The 25,728-nt window shown below is 44.2% G+C and overlaps 1 protein-coding gene across 1 annotated transcript in view; it reads left to right on the top strand.

Moving 5' to 3' along the window:
• ranbp2 (RAN binding protein 2) overlaps nucleotides 1–25,728 on the top strand; it is a 213,404-nt gene that overhangs the window by 21,963 nt on the left and 165,713 nt on the right. Inside the window, exons 6-9 of the mRNA XM_059547033.1 lie at nucleotides 725–886; nucleotides 6,150–6,287; nucleotides 6,364–6,495; nucleotides 7,761–7,949. Of these exons, the coding sequence (XP_059403016.1) occupies nucleotides 725–886; nucleotides 6,150–6,287; nucleotides 6,364–6,495; nucleotides 7,761–7,949 (621 nt within the window). The remainder of the gene's footprint in view (nucleotides 1–724; nucleotides 887–6,149; nucleotides 6,288–6,363; nucleotides 6,496–7,760; nucleotides 7,950–25,728) is intronic.

Here is a 25,728-nt window from a genome sequence, read left to right as displayed (position 1 = left end):
ATTACTCAGTTGTCAGAATAATCAGTAGATTACTTGATTATCAAAATAATCATTAGTTACAGCCCTAGATTAGTTAAAATACTTCTTAATACAACTGCATTGTTACTTTTTGTTATTAACAGACAAATAATGAATATATTAAAAATAGTATTAAAATATTGTCTCATTCTAGTGAACCAAGTATCTGTATTTTGTTTCATCTCATGAGCTAAGTGTATTGTCACACCCTAGTGTCGATAAGAGGTGATATTCCGTGTATGATATAGCTTTTATTCTGGAGGTCAACCATATATTCGTATATCATGCTAATAGTATTTAAAATCTGTAAATTATGTTCATAATACTTATCTGTATAGTTATTGTCCATATTGTAGACCTTGTATATTCTGTACTTACTGCTTATTGCACTTCTGGTTAGATGCTTACTGCATTTCATTGCCTTGTACCTTACATGCGCAGTGACAATAAAGTTGAATCTAATCTAATCTAATATATTCATTAAAAAAACAGTTTGAATAAAGAAAGCAATAACTAACCTAACTAACCGAATCCTGCCATAGTATCCTTTCAAATATTAAAGTTGTCACAGTCTTTACCTTGGCTGCCTCGCCCTGCCCTGCCCCCGGAAAAATATTTACATTTATCAAACATAATGCATTGTGTTCCCTTTAGTTCATTCATTTAATTTCCTTTACATGGTCTTAAGAAGAACTTAAGAACTCAGGCAGAGCGGGGGAACTCTTACTATGGTCAGAAGGAGTATGCTGGACGCAGTGTGCACTACTGGAAGGTTGTGCTCCCCCTGCTGGAGAAGGTGCAACACAGACGCAGCATCCCTGAACCCCTGCAGCCCATGTTCATGCACTTCCAGAGCAAAGACATACAGGTATCTCCGTTACTTCAGTCCTTTAGTTGCTCTCTTTGTTCCCCTTCAGGAACTACCGCTGCGTGAACTCGCAGTGGGAACGCCCCCAGCGTAGTGCGTCTGAAGCATGAATGAAATCAGTCAATGACGAGAGTGAGCGTCACGGAGAGTGACGTCATCGACCAGGAAACTATAAAGCACCCCAGAATCACAACCGCATCAGCTTCTGTACTTCAACAGCGCTCTGTGTGTGTTTGAAAACTGTCTTCTTGTGTTTGTCTGTCTCTAGTTGTAAAAGCACTAGACAGGAATAAAATAAATTAAATAAAAACACAGAAAAATGAGCAGAGAGAGTGTGACGAGCGAGCCGCATTATAGAAAGTGTGTTCCCCCCCTGTACTCGATTTCTCACGGGTGGGGATTCACACCAACTGTGTGTGGCTTGTTTAGGAGTGCAGCATGCCCAGGCAGCTCTCGAGGGGGCTGACTGTGAGCATTGCGAGCGTCTGCCCCTAAGGACACTGCACTCTCGTCGATCGTTGAGGAAAGCGGTTCGATGCGCGTTCCCCGCGCTCAGGTCCCGCTTCTGTCGAGGCAGAGCAGAGGCGTTTGTTGTGGGGTTCGCAAATGGATCTCACCGAGGGTTTGAGACGGGCTCCGCCCTATCTCAGCCTTCACCGATGAGATCCAGTGTCTCTATCGCCGCTACTTCTCCCCGTGTTGAGACACAACATGATGTTCCCGAGCTTCAGCTATCCAGTTCTGAGGAGCTGGATGTTGAAAGCCTGGGAACAGAGGAGGCTGGAGACTCGTCACTCCGGTCTCCCCCTGATGAGGAGCTTATTGATGTTTTGTCAAGTGCTGTAGAAAAGGAGTCTTTTATTAAAAGCAAACTTGATGACAAATTTCTGCCCAAACGCACTCAGCCTTCTCGCCGGAGCTTAACGTTCTTCCCGGATCTTCACACTGAGGTGTCAAAGACCTGGGCTAGAACCGATGTCAGTGTGCATTTACACCCACACTTCAAACATTAATTCTAATATTATGGGTGCTAAAAATGAAGGTTATGTGACGATGCCAAGGGCAGAAGAGACGCTTGCGAGCTATTTCTCTCCCGAATCGGCATCATCACTTAAAGCTCTGGCGCTCCCCACTAGACCTTTAAAAAATACTTCAACACTGGTGGGGAAGGCTTACTCGGTGGCTGGCCAAGCGGCAGCCTGCATGCACACTATGGCTATAATGCAGGCTTATCAGGCTGATCTGCTTAAAGAGGCTGGCGGGCAGGGAGAAATTTCAGCTGATATTATTAAATAATTGAGGCAGACTGCTGATCTTTCTCTCCGGGCCACCAAGGAGACGGCTAGATCTATTGGCCGTTCTATGACAGCCCTGGTGGCCACGGAGAGGCATTTATCGTTAAACCAGTCTAAAATGAATGAGAGAGAAAAATCAGTTCTTTTAAATGCCCCGGTTTCTCCTAGGGGTCTCTTTGGTGAGGCATTACAATCTGTCACTGAGAGGTTCCAAGAAGAAAAGGAACAGTCTGCCGCTTTTCATGAATTTATCCCGCTCAAAGTTAAGATTTCTGGGGCTGCTGGACGATGGCAGCTCCAGCCGTCGAGTAGCTCCTCAAAGAGAGTGCAACAGAAGCAGAGCGTCGCGTCTTGTGCCCCCCCACAGAGAGACTGGAGGGACGAGGCGGGACACTCTCAGGCGCGGTCTTCGAGGGGCAGGGCTGATCTGTGGACAGTCATTGCCGCCAAGCAGGCCGCGTCGAAGAGGTCCTGATGCCAAAAGTGTCAGGGCTCTGAGGGTGGTCCCCACCGAGAGAGACTTGAGTTCACCTTACTTGACGGTGCCCTGTCTCTCCCGGTGCCCTCAGGGGTCCGTTCTATTAACCCTGCCAATACAGGGCATAGAAGGGCCCGGCGAGTGTTTTCCCGAGGGACGCTCGCCCCCTCCGAGGAGGGCCTTGGAGTGTTCAGACCAGTCGTTCCCTGCCGGTTTGCCGTTACAGGGCACTGTGTCTGTCACTCACAATATTCAACCAGAGACCAGCCTCGAGAGGCTGGTTCCCTTAGTAGATTTTCTGGAGGAGTGGAAAAATCTTTCCAATGTGTCTCAGTGGGTCCTGCACACAGTCGAGAGAGGTTATGCCATTCAATTCATGTCGCCTCCTCCTCAGTTCAGAGGGGTTCTAACCACAGTGGTGGGCCCCAAACAGGCGCTGGTCATGGAACAGGAGGTAAAAACTCTGCTGCTAAAGGGAGCTATAGAACGGGTTCCTCCCCCCAGCAGGGAGTCAGGTTATTACAGCCGTTACTTTATCATTCCAAAGAAAGACGGGGGATTGCGTCCAATTTTAGATCTGCGTTTCTTGCACCGCTCTGTAGGGAAGCTCAAATTCAAGATGCTAACACTCAAACAAATCGTTTCACAAATCAGGTCCGAGGACTGGTTTGTCACGGTAGATCTAAAAGATGCTTACTTCCACATATGGATCCTCCCTCAATACAGGAAGTTCCTGAGGTTCGCTTTCGGGGGCGAAGCGTACCAGTATCGGGTTCTTCCGTTTGGTCTAGCACTGCTGCTATAGCTCCTCTGAGACTTCAGGGCATTCGCATTCTGAACTATATCGACGATTGGTTAATTCTAGCTCAATCGGAACATCAGGCAGTTCGGCATCGAGATGTCGTTCTTGCTCACATCAAGAGTTTGGGGTTGAGGCTCAATGCCAAGAAGAGTGTACTTTCTCCACAACAGAGAACCACTTTTCTAGGTGTAGTATGGGATTCGACGACGATGCAGGCACGACTGTCACCTGCTTGTATTGCTTCGATTCTCACCTCTGTACATCAGGTCAAGCTAGGCCAGTCACTCACTGTGAAACAGTTTCAGAAACTATTAGGTCTCATGGCAGCAGCGTCCAATGTGATACCTTTTGGCCTCTTGCACATGAGACCGCTACAGTGGTGGCTCAGATCCAAGGGATTCTCCCCGAGGGGAAATCCGTTTTGCACAATCTTGAGTTCGCGACAGTGTCATCGTGCCCTGATCATGTGGAAAGTTCCTTGGTTTCTTTCTCAAGGTCCCATGCTGGGAGATCCTTGTCATCGCGTTACGCTAACGAAGGATGCCTCTCTCACGGGCTGGGGGGCGATCATGAGTGGTCGCCCAGCTCAGGGTCTGTGGCAGGACCATCATTTCTCGTGGCATATAAATTGTCTAGAAATGTTGGCAGTGTTTCAGGCTCTGAAACACTTCTTCCCAGACCTGAGGGGCCACCATGTTCTTGTCCGGACAGACAACACATCGGTGGTCTCTTATATAAACCATCAGGGGGGTCTGCGTTCTCGCCCGCTTTACAAACTTGCATGTCAGATCCTTATTTGGTCCCAGGGGAAAATTATTTAGCTGAGAGCTATTTATCTCCCGGGGTATCTGAATCAGGGGGCAGACATCCTGTCGAGACAGGGGCCAAGGCCCGGGCAATGGAGACTTCACCCCGAGGTGGTGGAGCTTCTGTGGGAACACTTCGGTCATGCCGAGGTAGACCTATTTGCTTCCCGAGAGACATCACACTGCCCACTGTGGTTCTCTCTCAGCCATCCAGCCCCCCTGGGGTTGGATGCCATGGTGCAGGCATGGCCGAGGTCACGCCTGTACGCTTTTCCCCCGATTGCTCTGCTCCCGGGAGTTCTGGAGAGGGTTCGCCAAGACAGGCTCAGTCTTTTGTTAATAGCTCCGTTCTGGCCGGCCCAAGTATGGTTTGCAGACCTAGTGTCTCTCCTCAACGGCTCTCCCCTGGAGATACCGGTCAGGAGAGACCTACTCTCTCAGGCAAGTGGGTCGAATCTTCACCCCCGCACAGAACTATGGAGGCTGTGGGCTTGGCCTCTGAGGGGGCCCAGCTCATAGAATCTGGTCTCTCGACTGAGGTTGTTGAGATCATCCTCCATTCCAGAGCTCCCACCACGAGGAAGCTTTATGCCGCAAGGTGGAAACTCATCACTTCCTGGTGTGGAGAGCGCCAGCAGGACCCAGTTAACTGCCCGGTTGGTACAGTGCTAGAGTTCCTGCAGGACCGTCTCTCCACGAAGTTATCCCACTCCACACTGAAGGTGTACGTGGCGGCCTAAGCTGCTTACCACGCCCCTTCGAGTGGAGGTTCTCTCGGGAGACACCCACTTATATCTCGCTTCCTCCGTCGCACCTTGAGGCTGAGGCCAGTAGTACGTACGAGGGTGCCATCCTGGGACCTGGCCATCGTTCTAGAGGGCCTGTCCCTAGCTCCTTTCGAGCCCATTGAAGAAGTGTCAGAAAGGTTTCTTACTCTTAAGACTATTTTTCTTCTTGCTGTCTCGTCTCTAAAAAGAAATGGAGATATTCAAGCACTTTCTGTGGCTCCCTCATGGCTGGAATTTGCTCCTGGCATGGCTAAGGCTTTTCTTCATCCTAGGCCAGGATATGTTCCTAAGGTTCTTACTACGGTAGTTAAACCTATCGTACTGCAGGCTTTCTGTCCTCCTCCTTTTTTGACGTCTGACCAGGAGAAACTCAATTTGCTTTGCCCAGTGAGGGTTTAGATGCATTTGTCCATAGAGCTGCCCTGTGGAGAAAATCAGAACAGCTGTTTATCTGTTTATCTCACTTGCGTGTGAATCAGCAGGCCAGCCGTCACCTTTGGCTGTACGGGCCCATTCTACTAGGAGTATGGCTGCTTCTAAAGCTCTTATTGCGGGGGTTGATCTTCAAGATGTTTGTGATACGGCAGGATGGTCCTCACCACACACATTCGTCAGATTTTATAGTCTTGATCTTAGCTCTACTCCTGGGGCGCAGGTTCTCTCGTCAGCTTGTGTTTCCTAACCACACTACAGGGACTGGCTCGTATGGGGACGTGTTTATTGGCGTTCCCACTGCGAGTTCACGCAGCGGTAGTTCCTGAAGAGGAACGTCCTGGGTTACGTATGTAACCCTAGTTCCCCGAAGGGAACGGATGCTGCATGTCCTACCATACTCTCAGCATCCCCTTGGATCGCTTGCTTAAGTACAGTCGAAGTTGATGCGGTTGTGATTCTGGGGTGCTTTATAGTTTCCTGGTTGATGACGTCACTCTCCGTGACGCTCACTCTTGCCATTGACTGATTTCATTCATGCTTCAGACGCACTACGCTGGGGGCGTTCCCACTGCGAGTTCATGCAGTGTCCATTCCCTTACATACGTAACCCAGGACGTTTTCTGTGATCATGTCGTCTCTAATGGTCTTTTGGATGTTAGCCTTCTCAGGTGCGAGTCTATGAGGAAGATACCATCATAAGCTTCGCCACACTCCTTGACATCGAGGGCAACACTGAGGAGGCAATCTCAAAGCTGGAGCAGCTCAACAGCCTCTCGTCTAACTGGCATCTGGCGAAGGTAACAGCTTCAACTCCGTCTGAAAGAGCTAGCTCTGTGTCTGACAACCTTTGACATGACTCGTGTTGATCACCAGATCTATCAAAGGCTGTCAGAGGAGGCAGGAAACAGGCTTAAGGAGACTCAGGGCAGGTGCACCGACTTCCTCCTGAAGTTCAGGAAGTACTTGACCCAGATTTATCTGGCCAATGCAGAGGATTTGGAGAAGGTATGTGACACAAGTGACTGTTGCAGGAAATGGTCCAGATTTTAGTGCTGTTAGTATTACACCTGTCAGAGTCAGTAGGGTTCAAAAATACTTTTCATAAGCCATGTATTCCTCCTGTTCACTCCTATTCCACAGCCAGTGCTGCATACGGTCTAGATTAGGGCTGTGAGTTTATATATACACTTGTTTTTCTGCATTTTGGGGGGGTGGGTGATATGTTTGTTAGTGAGTGTAATTTTAGAAAATCATGTCTGTCATGTTGTTTTCCATCTCACTGAATCCCCAGTACCATGGCACAAATCCTGTTTAGTGGAACTGTCACTGAGTGTTAAGTCTGAGGAAAAAACACACTTCTGTTGAGTTATCTGGTCCTCATTAACACTCAGGTGAGCTGTGTAGTCTGATTCATGAACAAATGACTCATGTAGCCGATTTTTTAATGAGTCATTCAGAAAGACTCAGTGGTTAGAATTGAATAATTGTGATGAATCCTTCACTGAATCCATCAGAGCAGATGCTGAGATTCTGAACTCTCTGATTGAGCTGCATGTTTTATTTCTTTCAGCAGTGTTCATCTGAGTGTAGTTAAGAACTTGTTCTGTCTGGTCGCCGTGATTTTGCCAAGTAAGACATGTTCCTGGATCAACATCTTCTGATGATCCTGGATCAACATTATGGTCCAAAAATATAGACTTAACCCAATCCCTACCCCTAAACCTAACCTTACCCATAATTTATTCCTAAAATCAGTGGGAAATGATAGCTGATTAACAAGGGTGTAGAAGCACCTTACTCTGATTTTAAGCCTAAAACTGACATTTCCTGAAAAGTTAGATCTCAATTATGATTGGTTGATTGGAATGTTGATCCAGGAACATGTTGTCCTTAGTGAAATCACACTCACCGCATGGTTTTACCTGCACTTGAACATGCAGAGAATCATCCAGGACTTGAGGAACTTGTGGACACCCATGTGTTCATGTTGAGTAATCATAATCACCAAAAATAATCTAGTATAATATGCTGGGCTGTTCAAAAACAAAACCAAAACCAACTTGAGAGAAAAAACCTTGCTCAGGCATTGAGATATGACGTCTTTATGATTGATTTATTACTTAAAAAATTGTCATGAGAACGTTTTTTTTCACTGTAGTTTGTAATCACATTTCTATGATGTATATATGGTGATTTATATTGTAATCAGAAAGAGTTATAATAGTATTGTGACATAAATCTTTGGCGTGTCTGTATGTGTTTTTGTGAAGTTACCTGTATCGATGGAGGAGGTGATGGATTTGTTGAACGAGGTCAACCAGCAGCTTGTTGGTGAGGTGGATGAAGATCAGCTGGACTATCCTGTGACATCAAGTCCGGGTCAGCCCACTGAAGGACATATTAAATTCTCCACTCCTTCCTCATCCAAGAGTGTCACGTCACCATCCAAAAGATCTGTGGTATGTTTGGTTCTGCTGTTTCTGCTCAAACTCTGTGTGCTGTTTACTGTTGCTGATAGTCTCCATCTCCCTCCTGCAGTTCTCCCCCAAAATACCACCTCAATGGGTGGAGGACCAGAAGTCACTGCTGCAGATGTTATGCCAGCAGGTCGAGGCTTTGAAGGTCAGTCCAACATCAACAGGGCAATATTTGAGCAATATTTAATATTGATCAACTTCTGAGCAATATTTGAGCAAAAGTTATTAAAAAATTTAGCAGGTCATATGTTTTTTTTTTAAAGTGTCCTAATATTGTGTTGGAGCCCCCTACAAAGGTTTAAATGCACCTAAGGTCATTCTATAATTTTCTCACAATATAACATTTAATATAAGCAGAGTTTAATAATTTTGAAGCAAAAACTGTCTTCCATATCCAGTTAACAAAAGTTTTATCAACAAATGTTTTGTATGTGTTTTATGGTCTTATTTCAGTGAATTCACAATTTTTGCTTTTCAGTAACCATACATAAACGTTATTTACTCAAAAACACGTACAAACATGTATATTCATGCTACTTACATATTATTGTAGCCCAGTGTTTTTGCTGATTACAGTGCTATCAGACTTTAGCCATTAATATGTTTTTAAGATACTGAAAAAACACAAATGTCAGGGCATGTCAAAACTTTTCCAGGGTCCCAAAACACCCAAGGACCCCAGAGGGTTAACCACTGATTCTTCTCATGATCATCTTTTGGCAATGAAAATGAAATAAACTTGCTTTCACAGCAAAGAACACAACATCATCTTGACGTGATGTAAACACACTAACTAGATGAAGTGTTTGTAAGCAGGTCAGAGTGTTCTTATTTCGTGAGCAGAGGTGGGGATTATGCAAATGTGTCACCTAGTGACGTATACTGTAACAGACAGAAGATTAGAAAATATGATGACTCGTTAAAGGGTTTGTTCACCCAAAAATGAAAATGATCACCCTCATGTCGTTCCAAACCCGTAAGGAACATAGTTTAAGATATTTTAGATTTAGTCCGAGAGCTTTCTTTCCCTCCAACGAGTCAATCTTTCGTTCGTTATCTGGCTCGGCTCGTTGTTCATCTTCAGTTCTCTCTTCACAGCAGTTCAGTCAGTGTACTGTTTGAGTAAATTAATTACTCCAGGATATTGGTTTATTAAAAAAGTTAACAGCTTAAGTCATTTGTGGATTAATGCTTATTGGAGACGCGAACCGTTTCAAACAATTCAGTTTGATTTGGTGAACTGGTTCAAGAAGATCCGGTTACATCGAATGATTCGTTCACGAACCGGATATCACTAAACTGCAGTGAACGCTGAATAAAGACATAGTTGTTGTTATTTTTGGACCAAAATGTTTTTTCGATGCTTCAAAAAATTCTAAAGGATCCTCTGATGTCACATGGACTACTTTGATGATATTTTTATTACCTTTCTGGACATGGACAGTATACCGTGCATACATTTTCAATCGAGGGACAGAAAGCTCTCGGAACTAAATCTAAAATATCTTAAACTGTGTTCTGAAGATGAACAGAGTTCTTACGGGTTTGGAACGACACAAGGGTGAGTCATTAATGACATAATTAACATTTTTGGGTGAACTAACCCTTTAAGGCAGTTCAGAGCTGACTTTCTTTTGAGAGACAATATATTTATTTATTCTGCACACACACAAGCTTCAGCTGAGATTGAGTCAGCAGAGATATTATTTTTCTGATCCAGGGGCACTAATATGCTTTCTGTAAAAAAAAAAAAACAAGCTTGAATGTTATATTCATGTTGCTGTTCATAGGACATATTATATACTAAACACGCTTCCTCTCTTAATTTCTGTATCTCTCTTAATTTCAGCGTGAGCACACTCATGCTAGAACTTTAATTCACTATTTATTTTTCTGACTACTTTTTCCTTTCACTCCTTACATTTTTACACAGATATCTTTCATTTCTATTTATTATTATATTTTCAATGAAGGATTTGGCGGATCATCATTCAATAAACATATCTCAAGTAAATCACAAATAATTTCTTTACTTGCAACACAATTTGGCTTGCATGCACACACCACGTCTCCACCAAAAGGTTTCTATCGGAGTATCAATTTAAGTGATTCGAGATTCAAGTGGAAGCACCTGGGTGGAGCAGGGAGACAAAACTACGGACCTGGGCTGTATTTCCCAAAGCATTGTAAGCTGAAGTACATTGTACAGTAGACCTATTGAAACCAATGGAGCTACAATCAATTTAGGCTTACAATGTTTTTGGGAAATGCAGCCCTGTTCAGGTTTCATCTGTAAATAAGCTACTGTAGTTTTGTGTAATGTATTTTAACAAACAAATGTTATAAAACATGGATTTATAATACGTTAAGTGGTAGTTTGGGCAGATAAAAAAACAAACCTTGCGAAAATGTAAAAAAAAACAAAAAAAAAACAACGTTATTGTAGTTAAACCATGGTACCCACAAATTAACCATAGTTTGCAGGTTTCTCGCCGGAGGATATTCTGATACCTGCAGTGCACATGGCTCACATACTGTGGGTGTGTAGTGAAGAGCAAGCGCCTTCAGATCTCGAGGGAGTTGGATGCACTCTGCTGTGCTCATTGTGATGCATTTCGTGGGACTACTGAGGGGGATGTGATTCTTTTACCATTTACTCGAGTGTGTAGACAGCATTTGCATGAGTGCGTTTGCCTCTCATGGGAATAGTGATGCATTTGCGGCAGCAAAGGTGAGGGCCTTTCTCCCAATGAAGTAGGTGAGTTGCGCCACACTACAGATTTCGTTCTCCATCCTACTATTAAGGCTCCCTCTACTATGGCAGGTCCATGGTGCCTATAGTGGTAATGGAGAGTCATATGTGGGTGAACCTGGCATATGTCAGAAAGAAACACAGGGGCTTTTTTCTCGATGCTCCAGTGGCACCTCTTGAACTTTTCGATACCTCTGTCAAGACAGTGGTTGAGAATTTCAGGGAGGTGAAGGCATGCACAGCTGCCTTCAAATCCTTTGTTCCACGAATGTCCAGGTCTCAGCCCGTACAAACCCAGGAGTCCTGGCCCCTTACGATCTGAGGATCAGAAACTGGCACAGAAGACTAGTGTCATGTCTCGCACCTCTCCCCTGCCTGTGGGTAGGGGTAGGAGGAACGCGAGTCAAAGGGAGGTAGGCAAGATAAGATATGTGATCCAGATGAGGCGACAGTGCTTTCATCCAGATTAGAGTGATACTTGAGTATCTACTCGTTTCCCTTGGGGGATTTAACATCTCCCCCCTCCTAATTCCCTTGTAACCACCGTCTCTCCATCTGAACGAGGTTAGGTAGAAGCTTCCTGCATTAGTCTCCTATGCTGGACCTATGATGTTAGGTTGGTTATTGGTCACCTTACTGATGATCCCGACTGGAGGCTTATGATTATCTTGCTGAAGCATCCAGCGGGAAGTATAGGTGGCATTTGCAAGAACCTTCTTGTGTAATGCTGGAATTGCTCCCCTCGCCTTATAGGGTTGTATTTGAGTTTGACTTTCCCGTTCGGTTCAGTACCTCATGGTATCTGTGAACGTATGCTTGGGAAGTTTTAAGTACACACGCTAAGCGTCCCCGTCGACCTTCCAGACATGATTCAGGTCCCCGTCGACCTTCCAGAGTCGAGTCAGGTCCCCATCGACTTTTCAGAGTCGAGTCAGGTCCCCATCGACTTTTCAGAGTCAATTCAGGTCCCGTTGATATTCCATTTCCAGAGACGAGTCAGGTCCCAGTTGACCTTCCATTTCCAGAGTTGAGTCAGGTCCCCGGCGACCTTCCAGAGTCGAGTCAGGTCCCCGTTGATCTTTAATTTCCAGAGTCGAGTCAGGTCCTCGTTGACTTTCCATTTCCAGAGTCGAGTCAGGTCCCAGTTGGCCTTCCAAAGTCGAGTCAGGTCCCCATCGACCTTCCAGAGTCGAGTCAGTTCCCCGTCGACCTTCCAGAGTCGAGTCAGGTCCCCACTGACTTTCCATTTCCAGAGTCAAGTCTGGTCCCCGTCGACTTTCTATTTCCAGAGTCGAGTCAGGTCCCAGTTGGCCTTCCAAAGTCGAGTCAGGTCCCCATCGACCTTCCAGAGTCGAGTCAGTTCCCCGTCGACCTTCCAGAGTCGAGTCAGGTCCCAGTCGACCTTCCAAAGTTCATACAGGTCCCTGTCAACCTTCCAGAGTCGAGGCAGTTCCCCCTCGACCTTCCAGAGTCGAGTCAGGTCCCTGTCGACTTTCCATTTCCAAAGTCGAGTCAGGTCCCCGTCGACCTTCCAGAGTTGAGTCAGGTCCGTGTTGACTTTCCATTTCCAGAGTCGAGTCAGGTCCCAGTTGGCCTTCCAAAGTCAAGTCAGGTCCCCATTGACCTTCCAGAGTCGAGTCAGTTCCCCGTCGACCTTCCAGAGTCGAGTCAGGTCCCAGTCGACCTTCAAAAGTTCATACAGGTCCCCTTTGACTTTCCAGAGTTGAGTCAGGTCCCCGTTGACTTTCCATTTCCAGATTTGAGTCAGGTCCCCGTTGACTTTCCATTTCCAGAGTCAAGTCAGGTCCCCATTGACTTTCCATTTCCAGAGTTGAGTCAGGTCCCCGGCGACCTTCCAGAGTCGAGTCAGGTCCCTGTTGATCTTTCATTTCCAGAGTCGAGTCAGGTCCCCATCGACCTTCCAGAGTCGAGTCAGGTCCCCGTTGATCTTTCATTTCCAGAGTTGAGTCAGGTTCCTATTGACTTTCCAGAGTCCAGTCAGGTCCCCGTCGACTTTTCAGAGACCAGTCAAGTCTCTGTTGACTTTCCATTTCCAAAGTCGAGTCAGATCCCAGTCGACCTTCCAGAGTCCAGTCAAGTCCCTGTCGACCTTCCAGAGTCGAGTCAAGTCTCCGTCCACTTTCCAGAGTCGAGTCAAGTCTCCGTCCACTTTCCAGAGTCGAGTCAGGTCCCTGTCAACCTTCCAAAGTCGAGTCAGGTCCCCGTCGACCTTCCAGAGTCGAGTCATGTCCCCGTCAACCTCCCTGAGTCGAGTCAGGTCCCCGTCGAACCTCCAGAGTCAAGTCAAGTCCCGTCAACCCTCCAGAGTCGAGTCAGGTCCCCGTTGACCTTCCAGAGTCGAGTCAGGTCCCCGTCGACCTTCCAGAGTTGAGTCAGGTCCCCGTTGAACCTCCAGAGTCAAAGTCAAGTCCCATCACCCCTCCAGAGTCGAGTCAGGTCCCGTTGACTTTCCATTTCCAGATTCGAGTCAGGTCCCCATTGACTTTCCATTTCCAGAGTCAAGTCAGGTCCCCATTGACTTTCCATTTCCAGAGTTGAGTCAGGTCCCCGGCGACCTTCCAGAGTCGAGTCAGGTCCCCGTTGATCTTTCATTTCCAGAGTCGAGTCAGGTCCACGTTGATCTTTCATTTCCAGAGTTGAGTCAGGTCCCTATTGACTTTCCAGAGTTGAGTCAGGTCCCCGTCGACTTTCCAGAGTCCAGTCAGGTCCCCGTCGACTTTTCAGAGTCCAGTCAAGTCTCTGTTGACTTTCCATTTCCAGAGTCGAGTCAGGTCCCAGTCGACCTTCCAGAGTCCAGTCAAGTCCCCGTCAACCTTCCAGAGTCGAGTCAAGTCTCCGTCCACTTTCCAGAGTCCAGTCATGTCCCCGTCGACCTTCCAGAGTCGAGTCAGGTCCCCGTCGACCTTCCAGAGTCAAGTCACGTCCCCTGTCGACCTTCCTGAGTCGAGTCAGGTCCCCGTTGATCTTTCATTTCCAGAGTCGAGTCAGGTCCCCGTCTACCTTCAAGAGTCGAATCAGGTCCCCGTCAACCTTCCAGAGTCCAGTCATATCCATGTTGACTTTCCAGAGTCGAGTCAGGTCCCCGTCAACTTTTGAGAGTCCAGTCAGGTCCCTGTCTGGATGAACGTCCAGAGTCAGGTCAAGTCACCATTAACACCCAAGAATCAAGTAGAACTTTAAGTCTTAATATAATTTAAATGGATGAGTTATAAATAAATTCACCCCCCTCACAGTTGTCATGAAGGGCAAAATTAGCTATTTAGACCAAAATCATTTTTTGAACCAGGCTGTAAACATGTTTTTTCCTGCTGTAATGTTGGGCATTTTAACATGGGGAGTCTATGGGACTGACTCCCTTTTGCAGCCAGCCTCAAGCGGCCAGTCGATGAATTGCAGTTTTAGTCACTTCCATATTGGCCTCACGAGAGAGAGCGGGAGGTTGGCGCTCGATATATATATACATATATATTGTGACGGGGTGAAGAAGTACACGACACAAGGATCAAGGTGAGTTCCCCGAAGGGTGGATTTTATTGACAACCGTGAAGGGAAAATAGTCAACGTGAGGTGTTTCCGGTGCTCAGTGCTCGGCCTTCTCTCCTTCTCTCTCTCTCGGTGCGCAGTGCTGTGTGGGTCCGTGAAGTCTGTGTCTGGTGAGGGCTGGCGGTCACACGCTGCTGTCTGGAGGGAAACACAGAGAAATATTAGTCAAGTCTTCTGGAGCCATGTCTCACCTCTGTGTTCGTCAGCGCAGCTTATAAAGCCCGTCTTTGATGGCCCATGCTATGTGTACTGTGTTAACCTAACTGAGACTTGTTATAGCACTTATATAATCATTGCTCTTTTTGTTGTTTTTGATTGCTTCCACTGTCCTCATTTGTAAGTCGCTTTGGATTACAACCCGAATTCCGGAAAAGTTGGGACGTTTTTTAAATTTTAATAAAATGAAAACTAAAAGACTTTAAAATCACATGAGCCAATATTTTATTCACAATAGAACATAGATAACATAGCAAATGTTTAAACTGAGAAAGTTTACAATTTTATGCACAAAATGAGCTCATTTCAATTTTGATTTCTGCTACAGGTCTCAAAATAGTTGGGACGGGGCATGTTTACCATGGTGTAGCATCTCCTTTTCTTTTCAAAACAGTTTGAAGACGTCTGGGCATTGAGGCTATGAGTTGCTGGAGTTTTGCTGTTGGAATTTGGTCCCATTCTTGCCTTATATAGATTTCCAGCTGCTGAAGAGTTCGTGGTCGTCTTTGACGTATTTTTCGTTTAATGATGCGCCAAATGTTCTCTATAGGTGAAAGATCTGGACTGCAGGCAGGCCAGGTTAGCACCCGGACTCTTCTACAACGAAGCCATGCTGTTGTTATAGCTGCAGTATGTGGTTTTGCATTGTCCTGCTGAAATAAACAAGGCCTTCCCTGAAATAGACGTTGTTTGGAGGGAAGCATATGTTGCTCTAAAACCTTTATATACCTTTCAGCATTCACAGAGCCTTCCAAAACATGCAAGCTGCCCATACCGTATGCACTTATGCACCCCCATACCATCAGAGATGCTGGCTTTTGAACTGAACGCTGATAACATGCTGGAAGGTCTCCCTCCTCTTTAGCCCGGAGGACACGGCGTCCGTGATTTCCAACAAGAATGTCAAATTTGGACTCGTCTGACCATAAAACACTATTCCACTTTGAAATAGTCCATTTTAAATGAGCCTTGGCCCACAGGACACGATGGCGCTTCTGGACCATGTTCACATATGGCTTCCTTTTTGCATGATAGAGCTTTAGTTGGCATCTGCTGATGGCACCGCGGATTGTGTTTACCGACAGTGGTTTCTGAAAGTATTCCTGGGCCCATTTAGTAATGTCATTGACACAATCATGCCGATGAGTGATGCAGTGTCGTCTGAGAGCCCGAAGACCACGGGCATCCAATAAAGGTCTCCGGCCTTGTCCCTTACGCACAGAGATTTCTCCAGTTTCTCTGAATCTTTTGATGATGTTATGCACTGTAGATGATGAGATTTGCAAAGCCTTTGCAATTTGACGTTGAGGAACATTGTTTTTAAAGTTTTCCACAATTTTTTTACGCAGTCTTTCACAGATTGGAGAGCCTCTGCCCATCTTTACTTCTGAGAGACTCTGCTTCTCTAAGACAAAGCTTTTATAGCTAATCATGTTACAGACCTGATATCAATTAACTTAATTAATCACTAGATGTTCTCCCAGCTGAATCTTTTCAAAACTGCTTGCTTTTTTAGCCATTTGTTGCCCCCGTGCCAACTTTTTTGAGACCTGTAGCAGGCATTGAATTTTAAATGAGCTAATTAAGTGGATAAAAGTGTAAAATTTCTCAGTTTAAACATTTGCTACGTTATCTATGTTCTATTGTGAATAAAATATTGGCTCATGTGATTTGAAATTCCTTTAGTTTTCATTTTATTAAAATTTAAAAAACATCCCAACTTTTCCGGAATTCGGGTTGTAAAGCGTCTGCTAAATGAATAAATGTAAATGAAAATAAGTGTAAATGCAGTGTGTATGTATAGTCTAGTGTTGAACTGTTGGAGTTAAAGTGCAGAGTGTGGCATATCATATTGTGGAAGTATGCTGTAGGGTGTATTACGGACCCACTTTATATTAAGTGGCCTTATTATATAAGTGGCACTTTATAATAACATGCTGGAAGGTCTCCCTCCTCTTTAGCCCGGAGGACACGGCGTCCGTGATTTCCAACAAGAATGTCAAATTTGGACTCGTCTGACCATAAAACACTATTCCACTTTGAAATAGTCCATTTTAAATGAGCCTTGGCCCACAGGACACGATGGCACTTCTGGACCATGTTCACATATGGCTTCCTTTTTGCATGATAGAGCTTTAGTTGGCATCTGCTGATGGCACCGCGGATTGTGTTTACCGACAGTGGTTTCTGAAAGTATTCCTGGGCCCATTTAGTAATGTCATTGACACAATCATGCCGATGAGTGATGCAGTGTCGTCTGAGAGCCCGAAGACCACGGGCATCCAATAAAGGTCTCCGGCCTTGTCCCTTACGCACAGAGATTTCTCCAGTTTCTCTGAATCTTTTGATGATGTTATGCACTGTAGATGATGAGATTTGCAAAGCCTTTGCAATTTGACGTTGAGGAACATTGTTTTTAAAGTTTTCCACAATTTTTTTACGCAGTCTTTCACAGATTGGAGAGCCTCTGCCCATCTTTACTTCTGAGAGACTCTGCTTCTCTAAGACAAAGCTTTTATAGCTAATCATGTTACAGACCTGATATCAATTAACTTAATTAATCACTAGATGTTCTCCCAGCTGAATCTTTTCAAAACTGCTTGCTTTTTTAGCCATTTGTTGCCCACGTGCCAACTTTTTTGAGACCTGTAGCAGGCATTAAATTTTAAATGAGCTAATTAAGTGGATAAAAGTGTAAAATTTCTCAGTTTAAACATTTGCTACGTTATCTATGTTCTATTGTGAATAAAATATTGGCTCATGTGATTTGAAATTCCTTTAGTTTTCATTTTATTAAAATTTAAAAAACATCCCAACTTTTCCGGAATTCGGGTTGTAAAGCGTCTGCTAAATGAATAAATGTAAATGAAAATAAGTGTAAATGCAGTGTGTATGTATAGTCTAGTGTTGAACTGTTGGAGTTAAAGTGCAGAGTGTGGCATATCATATTGTGGAAGTATGCTGTAGGGTGTATTACGGACCCACTTTATATTAAGTGGCCTTAACTACTATGTACATACATTTTAATTAATAATTTAGTACAATGTACTTATTGTGTACATACATGTTTTTACAGTGTACTTATATAAAAAAAAACTACATGTAATTACATCTGTATTTAATTTCTGTAATTACATTTATAATTACACTGTTGACCCATACTTTACACCTTAACCCACCCTTAAACTTACCCATACCTCCAACCCTCTCCCTAACCTTACCCCTATCCCACCTCAATAGGAGCAAAAGTGTTTTACAATACAATATGAACACAATAAGTACATTGTACTTATTTTTATGTAAGTACATAGTAGTTAAGGCCACCTAATATAAAGTGGGACCTGTATTACTTCTGACTGTTCATCAGTCTGATAGCCTGAGGGAAAAAGCTATCCCTCAGTCGGCTAGTGCAGGATCGGATGCTGCGGAGACGTCTTCCTGAGGGCAGCAGAGAGAGCAGTCTGTGGGATGGGTGGCTGGAGTCACCGATGATCCTCCGGACTTTCCTTATACATCGCCTGGTGTATATGTCCTAGAGGGAGGGAAGCTCACCTCCAATAATGTGGCTGGCAGTTCACACTACCCTTTTCAGAGCTTTGCGGTTGCCAGCGGTGCTGTTTCCGAAACCAGGCAGTGATGCAGCCCATCAGGATGCTCTCTATAGTGCATGTGTAGAATGTTTTGAAGATTTTGGGCTCATTCCAAACTTCCTCAGCCGTCTCAGGTAAAAGAGGCACTGGTGTGCCTTCTTCAGCACTGCATCAGTGTCAAGTCAAGTCAAGTCACCTTTATTTATATAGCGCTTTAAACAAAATACATTGCGTCAAAACAACTGAACAACATTCATTAGGAAAACAGTGTGTCAATAATGCTAAATGATAGTTAAAGGCAGTTCATCATTGACTTCAGTGATGTCATCTCTGTTCAGTTTAAATAGTGTCTGTGCATTTATTTGCAATCAAGTCAACGATATCGCTGTAGATGAAGTGACCCCAACTAAGCAAGCCATAGGCGACAGCGGCAAGGAACCGAAACTCCATCGGTGACAGAATGAAGAAAAAAACCTTAGGAGAAACCAGCTCAGTTGGGGGGGCAGTTCTCCTCTGATCAGACGAAAACCAGTAGTTCAATTACAGGATGCAGCAAAGTCAGATTGTGCAGAAGAATCATCTGTTTCCTGTGGTCTTGTCCTGGTGGTCATCTGAGACAAGGTATTTACAGGGGATCTGTATCTGGGGCTCTAGTTGTCCTGGTCTCCGCTGTCTTTCAGGGATGTAGAGGTCCTTTCTAGGTTCTGATCCACCATCTGGTCTGGATACGTACTGGATCCGGGTGACTGCAGTGACCCTCTGATCTGGATACAGACTGGATCTGGTGTGACCTCGGAATAAGAGAGAAACAGACTAATATCAGCATAGATGCCATTCTTCTAATGATGTAGCAAGTACCGTATTTTTCGGACTATAAGTCGCACCGGAGTATAAGTCGCACCTGAGTATAAGTCGCATCAGTCCAAAAATACATCATGACGAGGCAAAAAACTTATATAAGTCGCATTGGACTATAAGTCGCATTTGTTAAGAACAAAGAGAAAACATTACCGTCTCCAGCAGCGAGAGGGCGCTCTATGCTGCTCAGTGTAGACTACAGGAGACTATGGTAATGTTTTCTCTTGGTTCATTTTTTCTTGGTTCATGTCAAATTAATTTTGATAAATAAGTCACACCTGACTTTAAGTCGCAGGACCAGCCAAACTATGAAAAAAATTGTGACTTATAGTCCGGAAAATACGGTACATTGGGTGTTATGGGAAATGTTCCCAGTTCCAGTTTACCTGATTAATGCAGCCTAAAAATCCTTTAACAGATTTGGATATTAAAAACATATTATAAACAGATATTAAAAACATATTATAGTATGTTATGTGTAAGCCAGGTTAAAGAGATGGGTCTTTAATGTAGATTTAAACTGCAAGAGTGTGTCTGCTTCCCGAATAATGTTAGGTAGGTAATTCCAGAGTTTAGGCGCCAAATCGGAAAAGGGTCTGCCGCCCGCAGTTGATTTTGATATTCTAGGTATTATCAAATTGCCTGAGTTTTGAGAATGTAGCGGACGTGGAGGATTATAATGTAAAAGGAGCTCATTCAAATACTGAGGTGCTAAACCATTCAGGGTTTTATAAGTAATAAGCAATATTTTAAAATCTATACGATATTTGATAGGGAGCAAGTGCAGTGTTGACCGGAACTGGCTGATATGGTCATACTTCCTGGATCTAGTAAGAAAATGCTACTGCATTTTGGAATAGCTGTAGTTTGTTTACTAAGCGTGCAGAACAACCACCCAATAAAGCATTACAATAATCTAACCTTGAGGTCATAAATGCATGGATTAACATAGGCAGTAATTTAGATATGTTTTTGAGATGGAAAAATGCAGTTTTACAAATGCTAGAAACATGGCTTTCTAAGGAAAGATTGCGATCAAATAGCACACCTAGGTTCCTAACTGATGACGAAGAATTGACAGAGCAGCCATCAAGTCTTAGACAGTGTTCTAGGTTATTACAAGCAGAGTTTTTAGGCCCTATAATTAACACCTCTGTTTTTTCAGAATTTAGCAGTAATAAATTACTCGTCATCCAGTTTTTTATATCGACTATGCATTCTATTAGTTTTTCAAATTGGTGTGTTTCACCAGGCCATGAAGAAATAGTGAGTTGAGTATCAACATCATAACAGTGAAAGCTAACACCATGTTTTCTGATGATATCTCCCAAGGGTAAAATTATAAAGCATGAAGAGTAGCGGCCCTAGTACTGAGCATTGAGGTACTCCATACTGCACTTATGATTGATATGATACCTCTTCATTCACTGCTACGAATTGATGGCGGTCATAAGTACGATTTAAACCATGCTAATGCACTTCCATTAATGCCAACAAAGTGTTCAACGATCCACGATCAGATGATAAGAGCAGGTCATTTGTAACTCTAAGGAGAGCAGTCTCAGTACTATGATACGGTCTAAATCCTGACAGGAAATCCTCACAGATACCATTTTTCTCTAAGAAGGAATATAATTGTGAGGATACCGCCTTTTCTAGTATCTTGGATAGAAAAGGGAGATTCGAGATTGGTCTATAACTAACTAGTTCTTTGGGGTCAAGTTGTGGTTTTTTGATGAGAGGTATAATAACAGCCAGTTTGAAGGTTTTATGGACATATCCTAATGACAGTGTGGAATTAATAATAGTCAGAAGGGGATCTATGTCTTCTGGAAACACCTCTTTTAGGAGCTTAGATGGTATAGGGTTTAACATACATGTTGTTGGTTTAGATGATTTAACAAGTTTATACAATTCTTTCTTTCCTATAGTAGAGAATGAGTGGAACGGTTCCTCAGGGGGGTCTACACTCACCTAAAAGATTATTAGGAACACCTGTTCAATTTCTCAATGCAATTATCTAATCAACCATTCACATGGCAGCTGCTTCAATGCATTTAGGGGTGTGGTCCTGGTTAAGAGAATCTCCTGAACTCCAAACTGAATGCCAGAATGGGAAAGAAAGGTAATTTAAGCAATTTTGAGCATGGCATGGTTGTTGGTGCCAGACAGGCCAGTTTGAGTATATATCAATCTGCTCAGTTACTGGGATTTTCACACACAACCATTTCTAGGGTTTACAAAGACTGGTGTGAAAAGGGAAAAACATCCAGTATGCGGCAGTCCTGTGGGCGAAAATGCCTTGTTGATGCTAGAGGTCAGAGGAGAATGGACCGACTGATTCAAGCTGATAGAAGAGCAACTTTGACTGAAATAACCACTTGTTACAACCGAGGTATGCAGCAAAGCATTTGTGAAGCCACAACACGCACAACCCTGAGGCGGATGGGCTACAACAGCAGAAGACCCCACCGGGTACCACTCATCTCCACTACAAATAGGAATAAGAGGCTACAATTTGCAGACTGGAAAAATGTTGCCTGGTCTGATGAGTCTTGATTTCTGTTGAGACATTCAGATGGTAGAATCAGAATTTGGCGTAAACAGAATGAGAACATGGATCCATCATGCCTTGTTACCACTGTGCAGGCTGGTGGTGTAATGGTGTGGGTGATGTTTTCTTGGCACACTTTAGGCCCCTTAGTGCCAATTAGGCATCGTTTAAATGCCACGGCCTACCTGAGTATTGTTTCTGACCATGTCCATCCATTTATGACCACCATGTACCCATCCTCTGATGGCTACTTGCAGCAGGATAATGCACCGTCACAAAGCTTGAATCATTTCAAATTGGTTTCTTAAACATGACAATGAGTTCACTGTACTAAAATGGCACAGTCACCAGATCTCAACCCAATAGAGCATCTTTGGGATGTGGTGGAACGGGAGCTTCGTGCCCTGGATGTGCATCCCACCAATCTCCATCAATTGCAAGATGCTATCCTATCAATATGGGCCAACATTTCTAAAAAATGCTTTCAGCACCATGTTGAATCAGTGCCACATAGAATTAAGGCAGTTCTGAAGGCGAAAGGGGGTCAAACACAGTATTAGTATGGTGTTCCTTATAATCCTTTAGGTAAGTGGTGTCTTTGGAAAGAAGACCCTTTGGGCTTTACTTTTTACCAACCAGAGTTGATAATTCTAAAAAAATATAAAAATTTAGCAAATACATTCACTGGTATCAGCACATTTGTATAATTTCAGAATCACATCACTGCACATGTCTGCACATCACATCAAAACAGTCGCACTGAACAAAGGAAAAATATAAACCTGCTTTGTTTGGTAATCATTTTCACCAAACATTTTCAGCATGAAAAGGATTTTTACTCTTAAAATTAGATCCAAACCCTGAAACCTGCATATTGCTAGTAGTAGCGTGTTGCAGTTTATCACAGAGAATTTAATGTAGTGTGATTTAAACAAGCTTTCAACTTTAGTACCAGCTGAAAACGAGTGTTTGGAAATGTATTTATGAATTAATGTTTTTATTTTGTCTCACACAGAATGAGGTTCATGACCTGCGTCATAATTCTTCAGATGCCACAGCATCCTCATATAGGATGTATCGAGATAACTATGCTGCAGAAGGACTACAGGAAACATTTCCTGCAGCGCAGACATTCCACGGTGTTCCTCTCACTGGTCAGTTCAATGACATCTCCAAATCAGCAGTCCTTTTAGAAATGTGAAATTCTATGTGTATATTAGTGGTTCTCAAAGTGCCCCTCCCCCCAGTAGTTTATGTGAAACAATGAGGCTTGTGCAGGTTTTTCTTCTATATATTTACTTCATGTTGAGACATGCCTTAACCATTCCTTTTATTTGTCTCAGTTGCTACTATAGGTCCCTCTGTGTACTACAACCAGTCTCCAGCATATAATTCACAGTATCTTCTAAGCACTGCTGCAAATGTTATACCAACAAAGGTACTGGAGGGATTTTCATGTAAACACAAAATATTCTACCCTGCTGTAATGAAGCAGAGAATCTAATTCAAAGTATTGTTTGTTTGCCTCTGCAGGGCCCAGTATATGGGATGAATCGTCTTCCTCCTCAGCAGCATATGTATGCCTACCAACAATCAACACATACCCCACCTCTCCAGTCAACACCCGCATGCATGTATCCTCAAGAGCAAGTCTTCGGTCCTTCCATCCGGTTTGAGTCACCAGCTACATCCTTACTCTCCCCATACAGTGAGGAGTATTACGGTCAGAATGTTCCTCAGCCCACAGTCAATCCAACGTTGCCAGAGCCTGGATATTTTACTAAGCCATGTCCTGTTACATCCACACAGCCAACCAGGAGCACTGAAAGCAAGGCTGTCGACCCCAAAATTAGTTTTGGGCCGGAGTTCACAGGTGAACCTGCTAAGGTTCCCAACTTTGGAGGAGTAGCTGCCGGCCCAACAACAACATCCTCAACAGCATTCAAGGTCAACTCCAATTTCAAGTCCAATGATGGTGATTTCACCTTCTCTTCTGCTCAAGTTAAAAATAGTGAAAGACTCTTGGGACTTCTGACATCAGATATTCCTCCCAAACCAGAAGTGTCGTCAGAACCAAAACATCAGACCCAAGACCAGTTGCCTAGCCAGAGTGAAGTCTTTACCTTTGGGAGTAAAAAGGCAGCAAGATTTTCATTCACTGATGGTGCTCCGAAGAAGATGAGTATTTTTGGCAACACCGATCAAAGATTTGGTTTTACAAGTGGAACCAAGACAACATTAGGGAATTCAGAGGCTCGGGAAGAGAAAAGTGGTGAAAGCGAAAGTGATGGCACCCATGTGGAAGATGATGAGGATGGGCCTCATTTTGAGCCCATTGTGCCTCTACCTGATAAGGTCAACGTGAAAACTGGTGAGGAGGATGAGGAGGAGATGTTCTGCAAGAGAGCAAAACTCTTCCGATTCGACTCCGAGACTAAAGAATGGAAAGAGAGGGGCATTGGCAGTATCAAAATCCTCAAAAACAAAAGCTCCGGGAAAGTTCGTCTGTTAATGAGGAGGGAGCAGGTTCTGAAAATCTGCGCCAATCACTATATCATTGCTGACATGGTCCTCAAACCAAATGCTGGATCTGACAAATCCTGGGTGTGGTACGCTATGGACTATGCAGATGAAATGCCAAAGACAGAGCAGTTGGCCATTCGTTTTAAAACAGCAGACGAGGCAACACTGTTTAAAGTTAAATTTGAGGAAGCTCAAAAGTTCCTTTCGGAATCCCCACAAGGCCAACAGACTGAAAAGAAAAGCAAAACTCCAAAGCCTCAGGTTTCATCCCAAGAAGTGGATCTCAAAAACCTGTTTTTCAAGAAGGTGGGTGAATGGGACTGTGACGTGTGCTGTGTAAGAAACGCTCCCACGTCTGTGGTATGCGTGGCCTGCAACAGTGCAGCTCCTTCTACAGCACAAGTCAAACCTGTAGAGGAACCCAAAGGCTCTGGGCCTGTGACTCCTCCTGCTAAATTGTTTTCTTTTGGACTTTCTGGAGATTCTGCTAAAAGTGCCACCAACACTGATATCAGCTCAAAGGGCTTCACGTTTGGATCGGTTTCTTTTAAGTTTGGATCAAACGATGCTGTGGAGACATCAGCTCAAGCTGAGAAGAAAATAAGTCAGGCTGATGCCGCACAGCAAGAGAAAGTGCCAGCAGCTCCAGCAGTCCCATTTGGCACTGTATTTGGTGCTGTGGACACATCTACTGGCTTTGGAGCTCAGGCTGAGAAGAAAACAAGTCAGGCTCATGCACCAGAGCGAGAGAAAGTGTCAGCAGCTCCAGCAGTCCCATTTGGCACTGGATTTGGTGCTGTGGAGAAATCTGTTGGCTTTGGCGCTCAGGCTGAGAAGAAAACAAGTCAGGCTGATGCACCACAGCGAGAGAAAGTGTCAGTAGCTCCAGCAGTCCCATTTGGCACTAGATTTGGTGCTCAGTTTGCCAAGAAAGATGGTCAGTGGGACTGTGACTCCTGCCTAGTGAGGAATGATGCCTCGGCAACTGAATGTGTTTCTTGCAAAGCCCCCTGCAGCAACGTAAAAACTAATGCAGCATTGAAAGGTGGGCTAGCTGCCATGTTTGGTAAAAAAGCTGGTCAGTGGGATTGTGACACTTGCCTGGTAAGAAATGAAGGTTCATCTAGTCATTGTGTTTCATGCCAGAAAGCAAACCCAAATATGAAAAACAAGACCTCTGCTGCACCATCAAGTTCCTCTTTTACCTTCAGTTTTGGTAGTTCTAGCAGCCAACCTGCTGCGACAGAACTTAATGCCAATTTAAATCCAGGCCCTGCTTTTCAGTTCGGCACAAGTAAGGAAAAAGCATCCTTAGAAAACTTCAAGTTCGAGTCCTCCACAACTGAAGCTGAAAATTCATCAGGCAGTTCCAGTTTTGCGTTTTCCATGTCAGCACCTGTTGGCAGATTTAAGTTCAGCATTTCAGAATCAGAGACAAAACCATCAGACGGACAGTCCCAAAATGGATCTGCATCCAACCTCAAAAATATTGCTGCACTTCACAAAGAGAAAGAGAATGAAAAAGAGGCAGCCCCAAGTTCCTCAGAACAGTCTGTAGACTCTGATAGTCAAAATAATAATCCCACATTTACTGGTAAGCCTAACATCTTTGGCCAGGAGGATCCCACTTCCAAATGCTTTGCAGGGGCTGGCGAGCAGCTCTTTACAGGGTGTTATCCTGGGCCCAAGGCCAACACCTCTGTC

Source organism: Carassius carassius, unplaced genomic scaffold (assembly GCF_963082965.1).
Source record: "Carassius carassius unplaced genomic scaffold, fCarCar2.1 SCAFFOLD_58, whole genome shotgun sequence".
NCBI classification, from domain to species: Eukaryota; Metazoa; Chordata; class Actinopteri; order Cypriniformes; family Cyprinidae; genus Carassius; species Carassius carassius.
The sequence above is the reverse complement of the archived record's forward strand: the minus strand, read 5'-3'. Positions and strand labels throughout refer to the sequence as shown.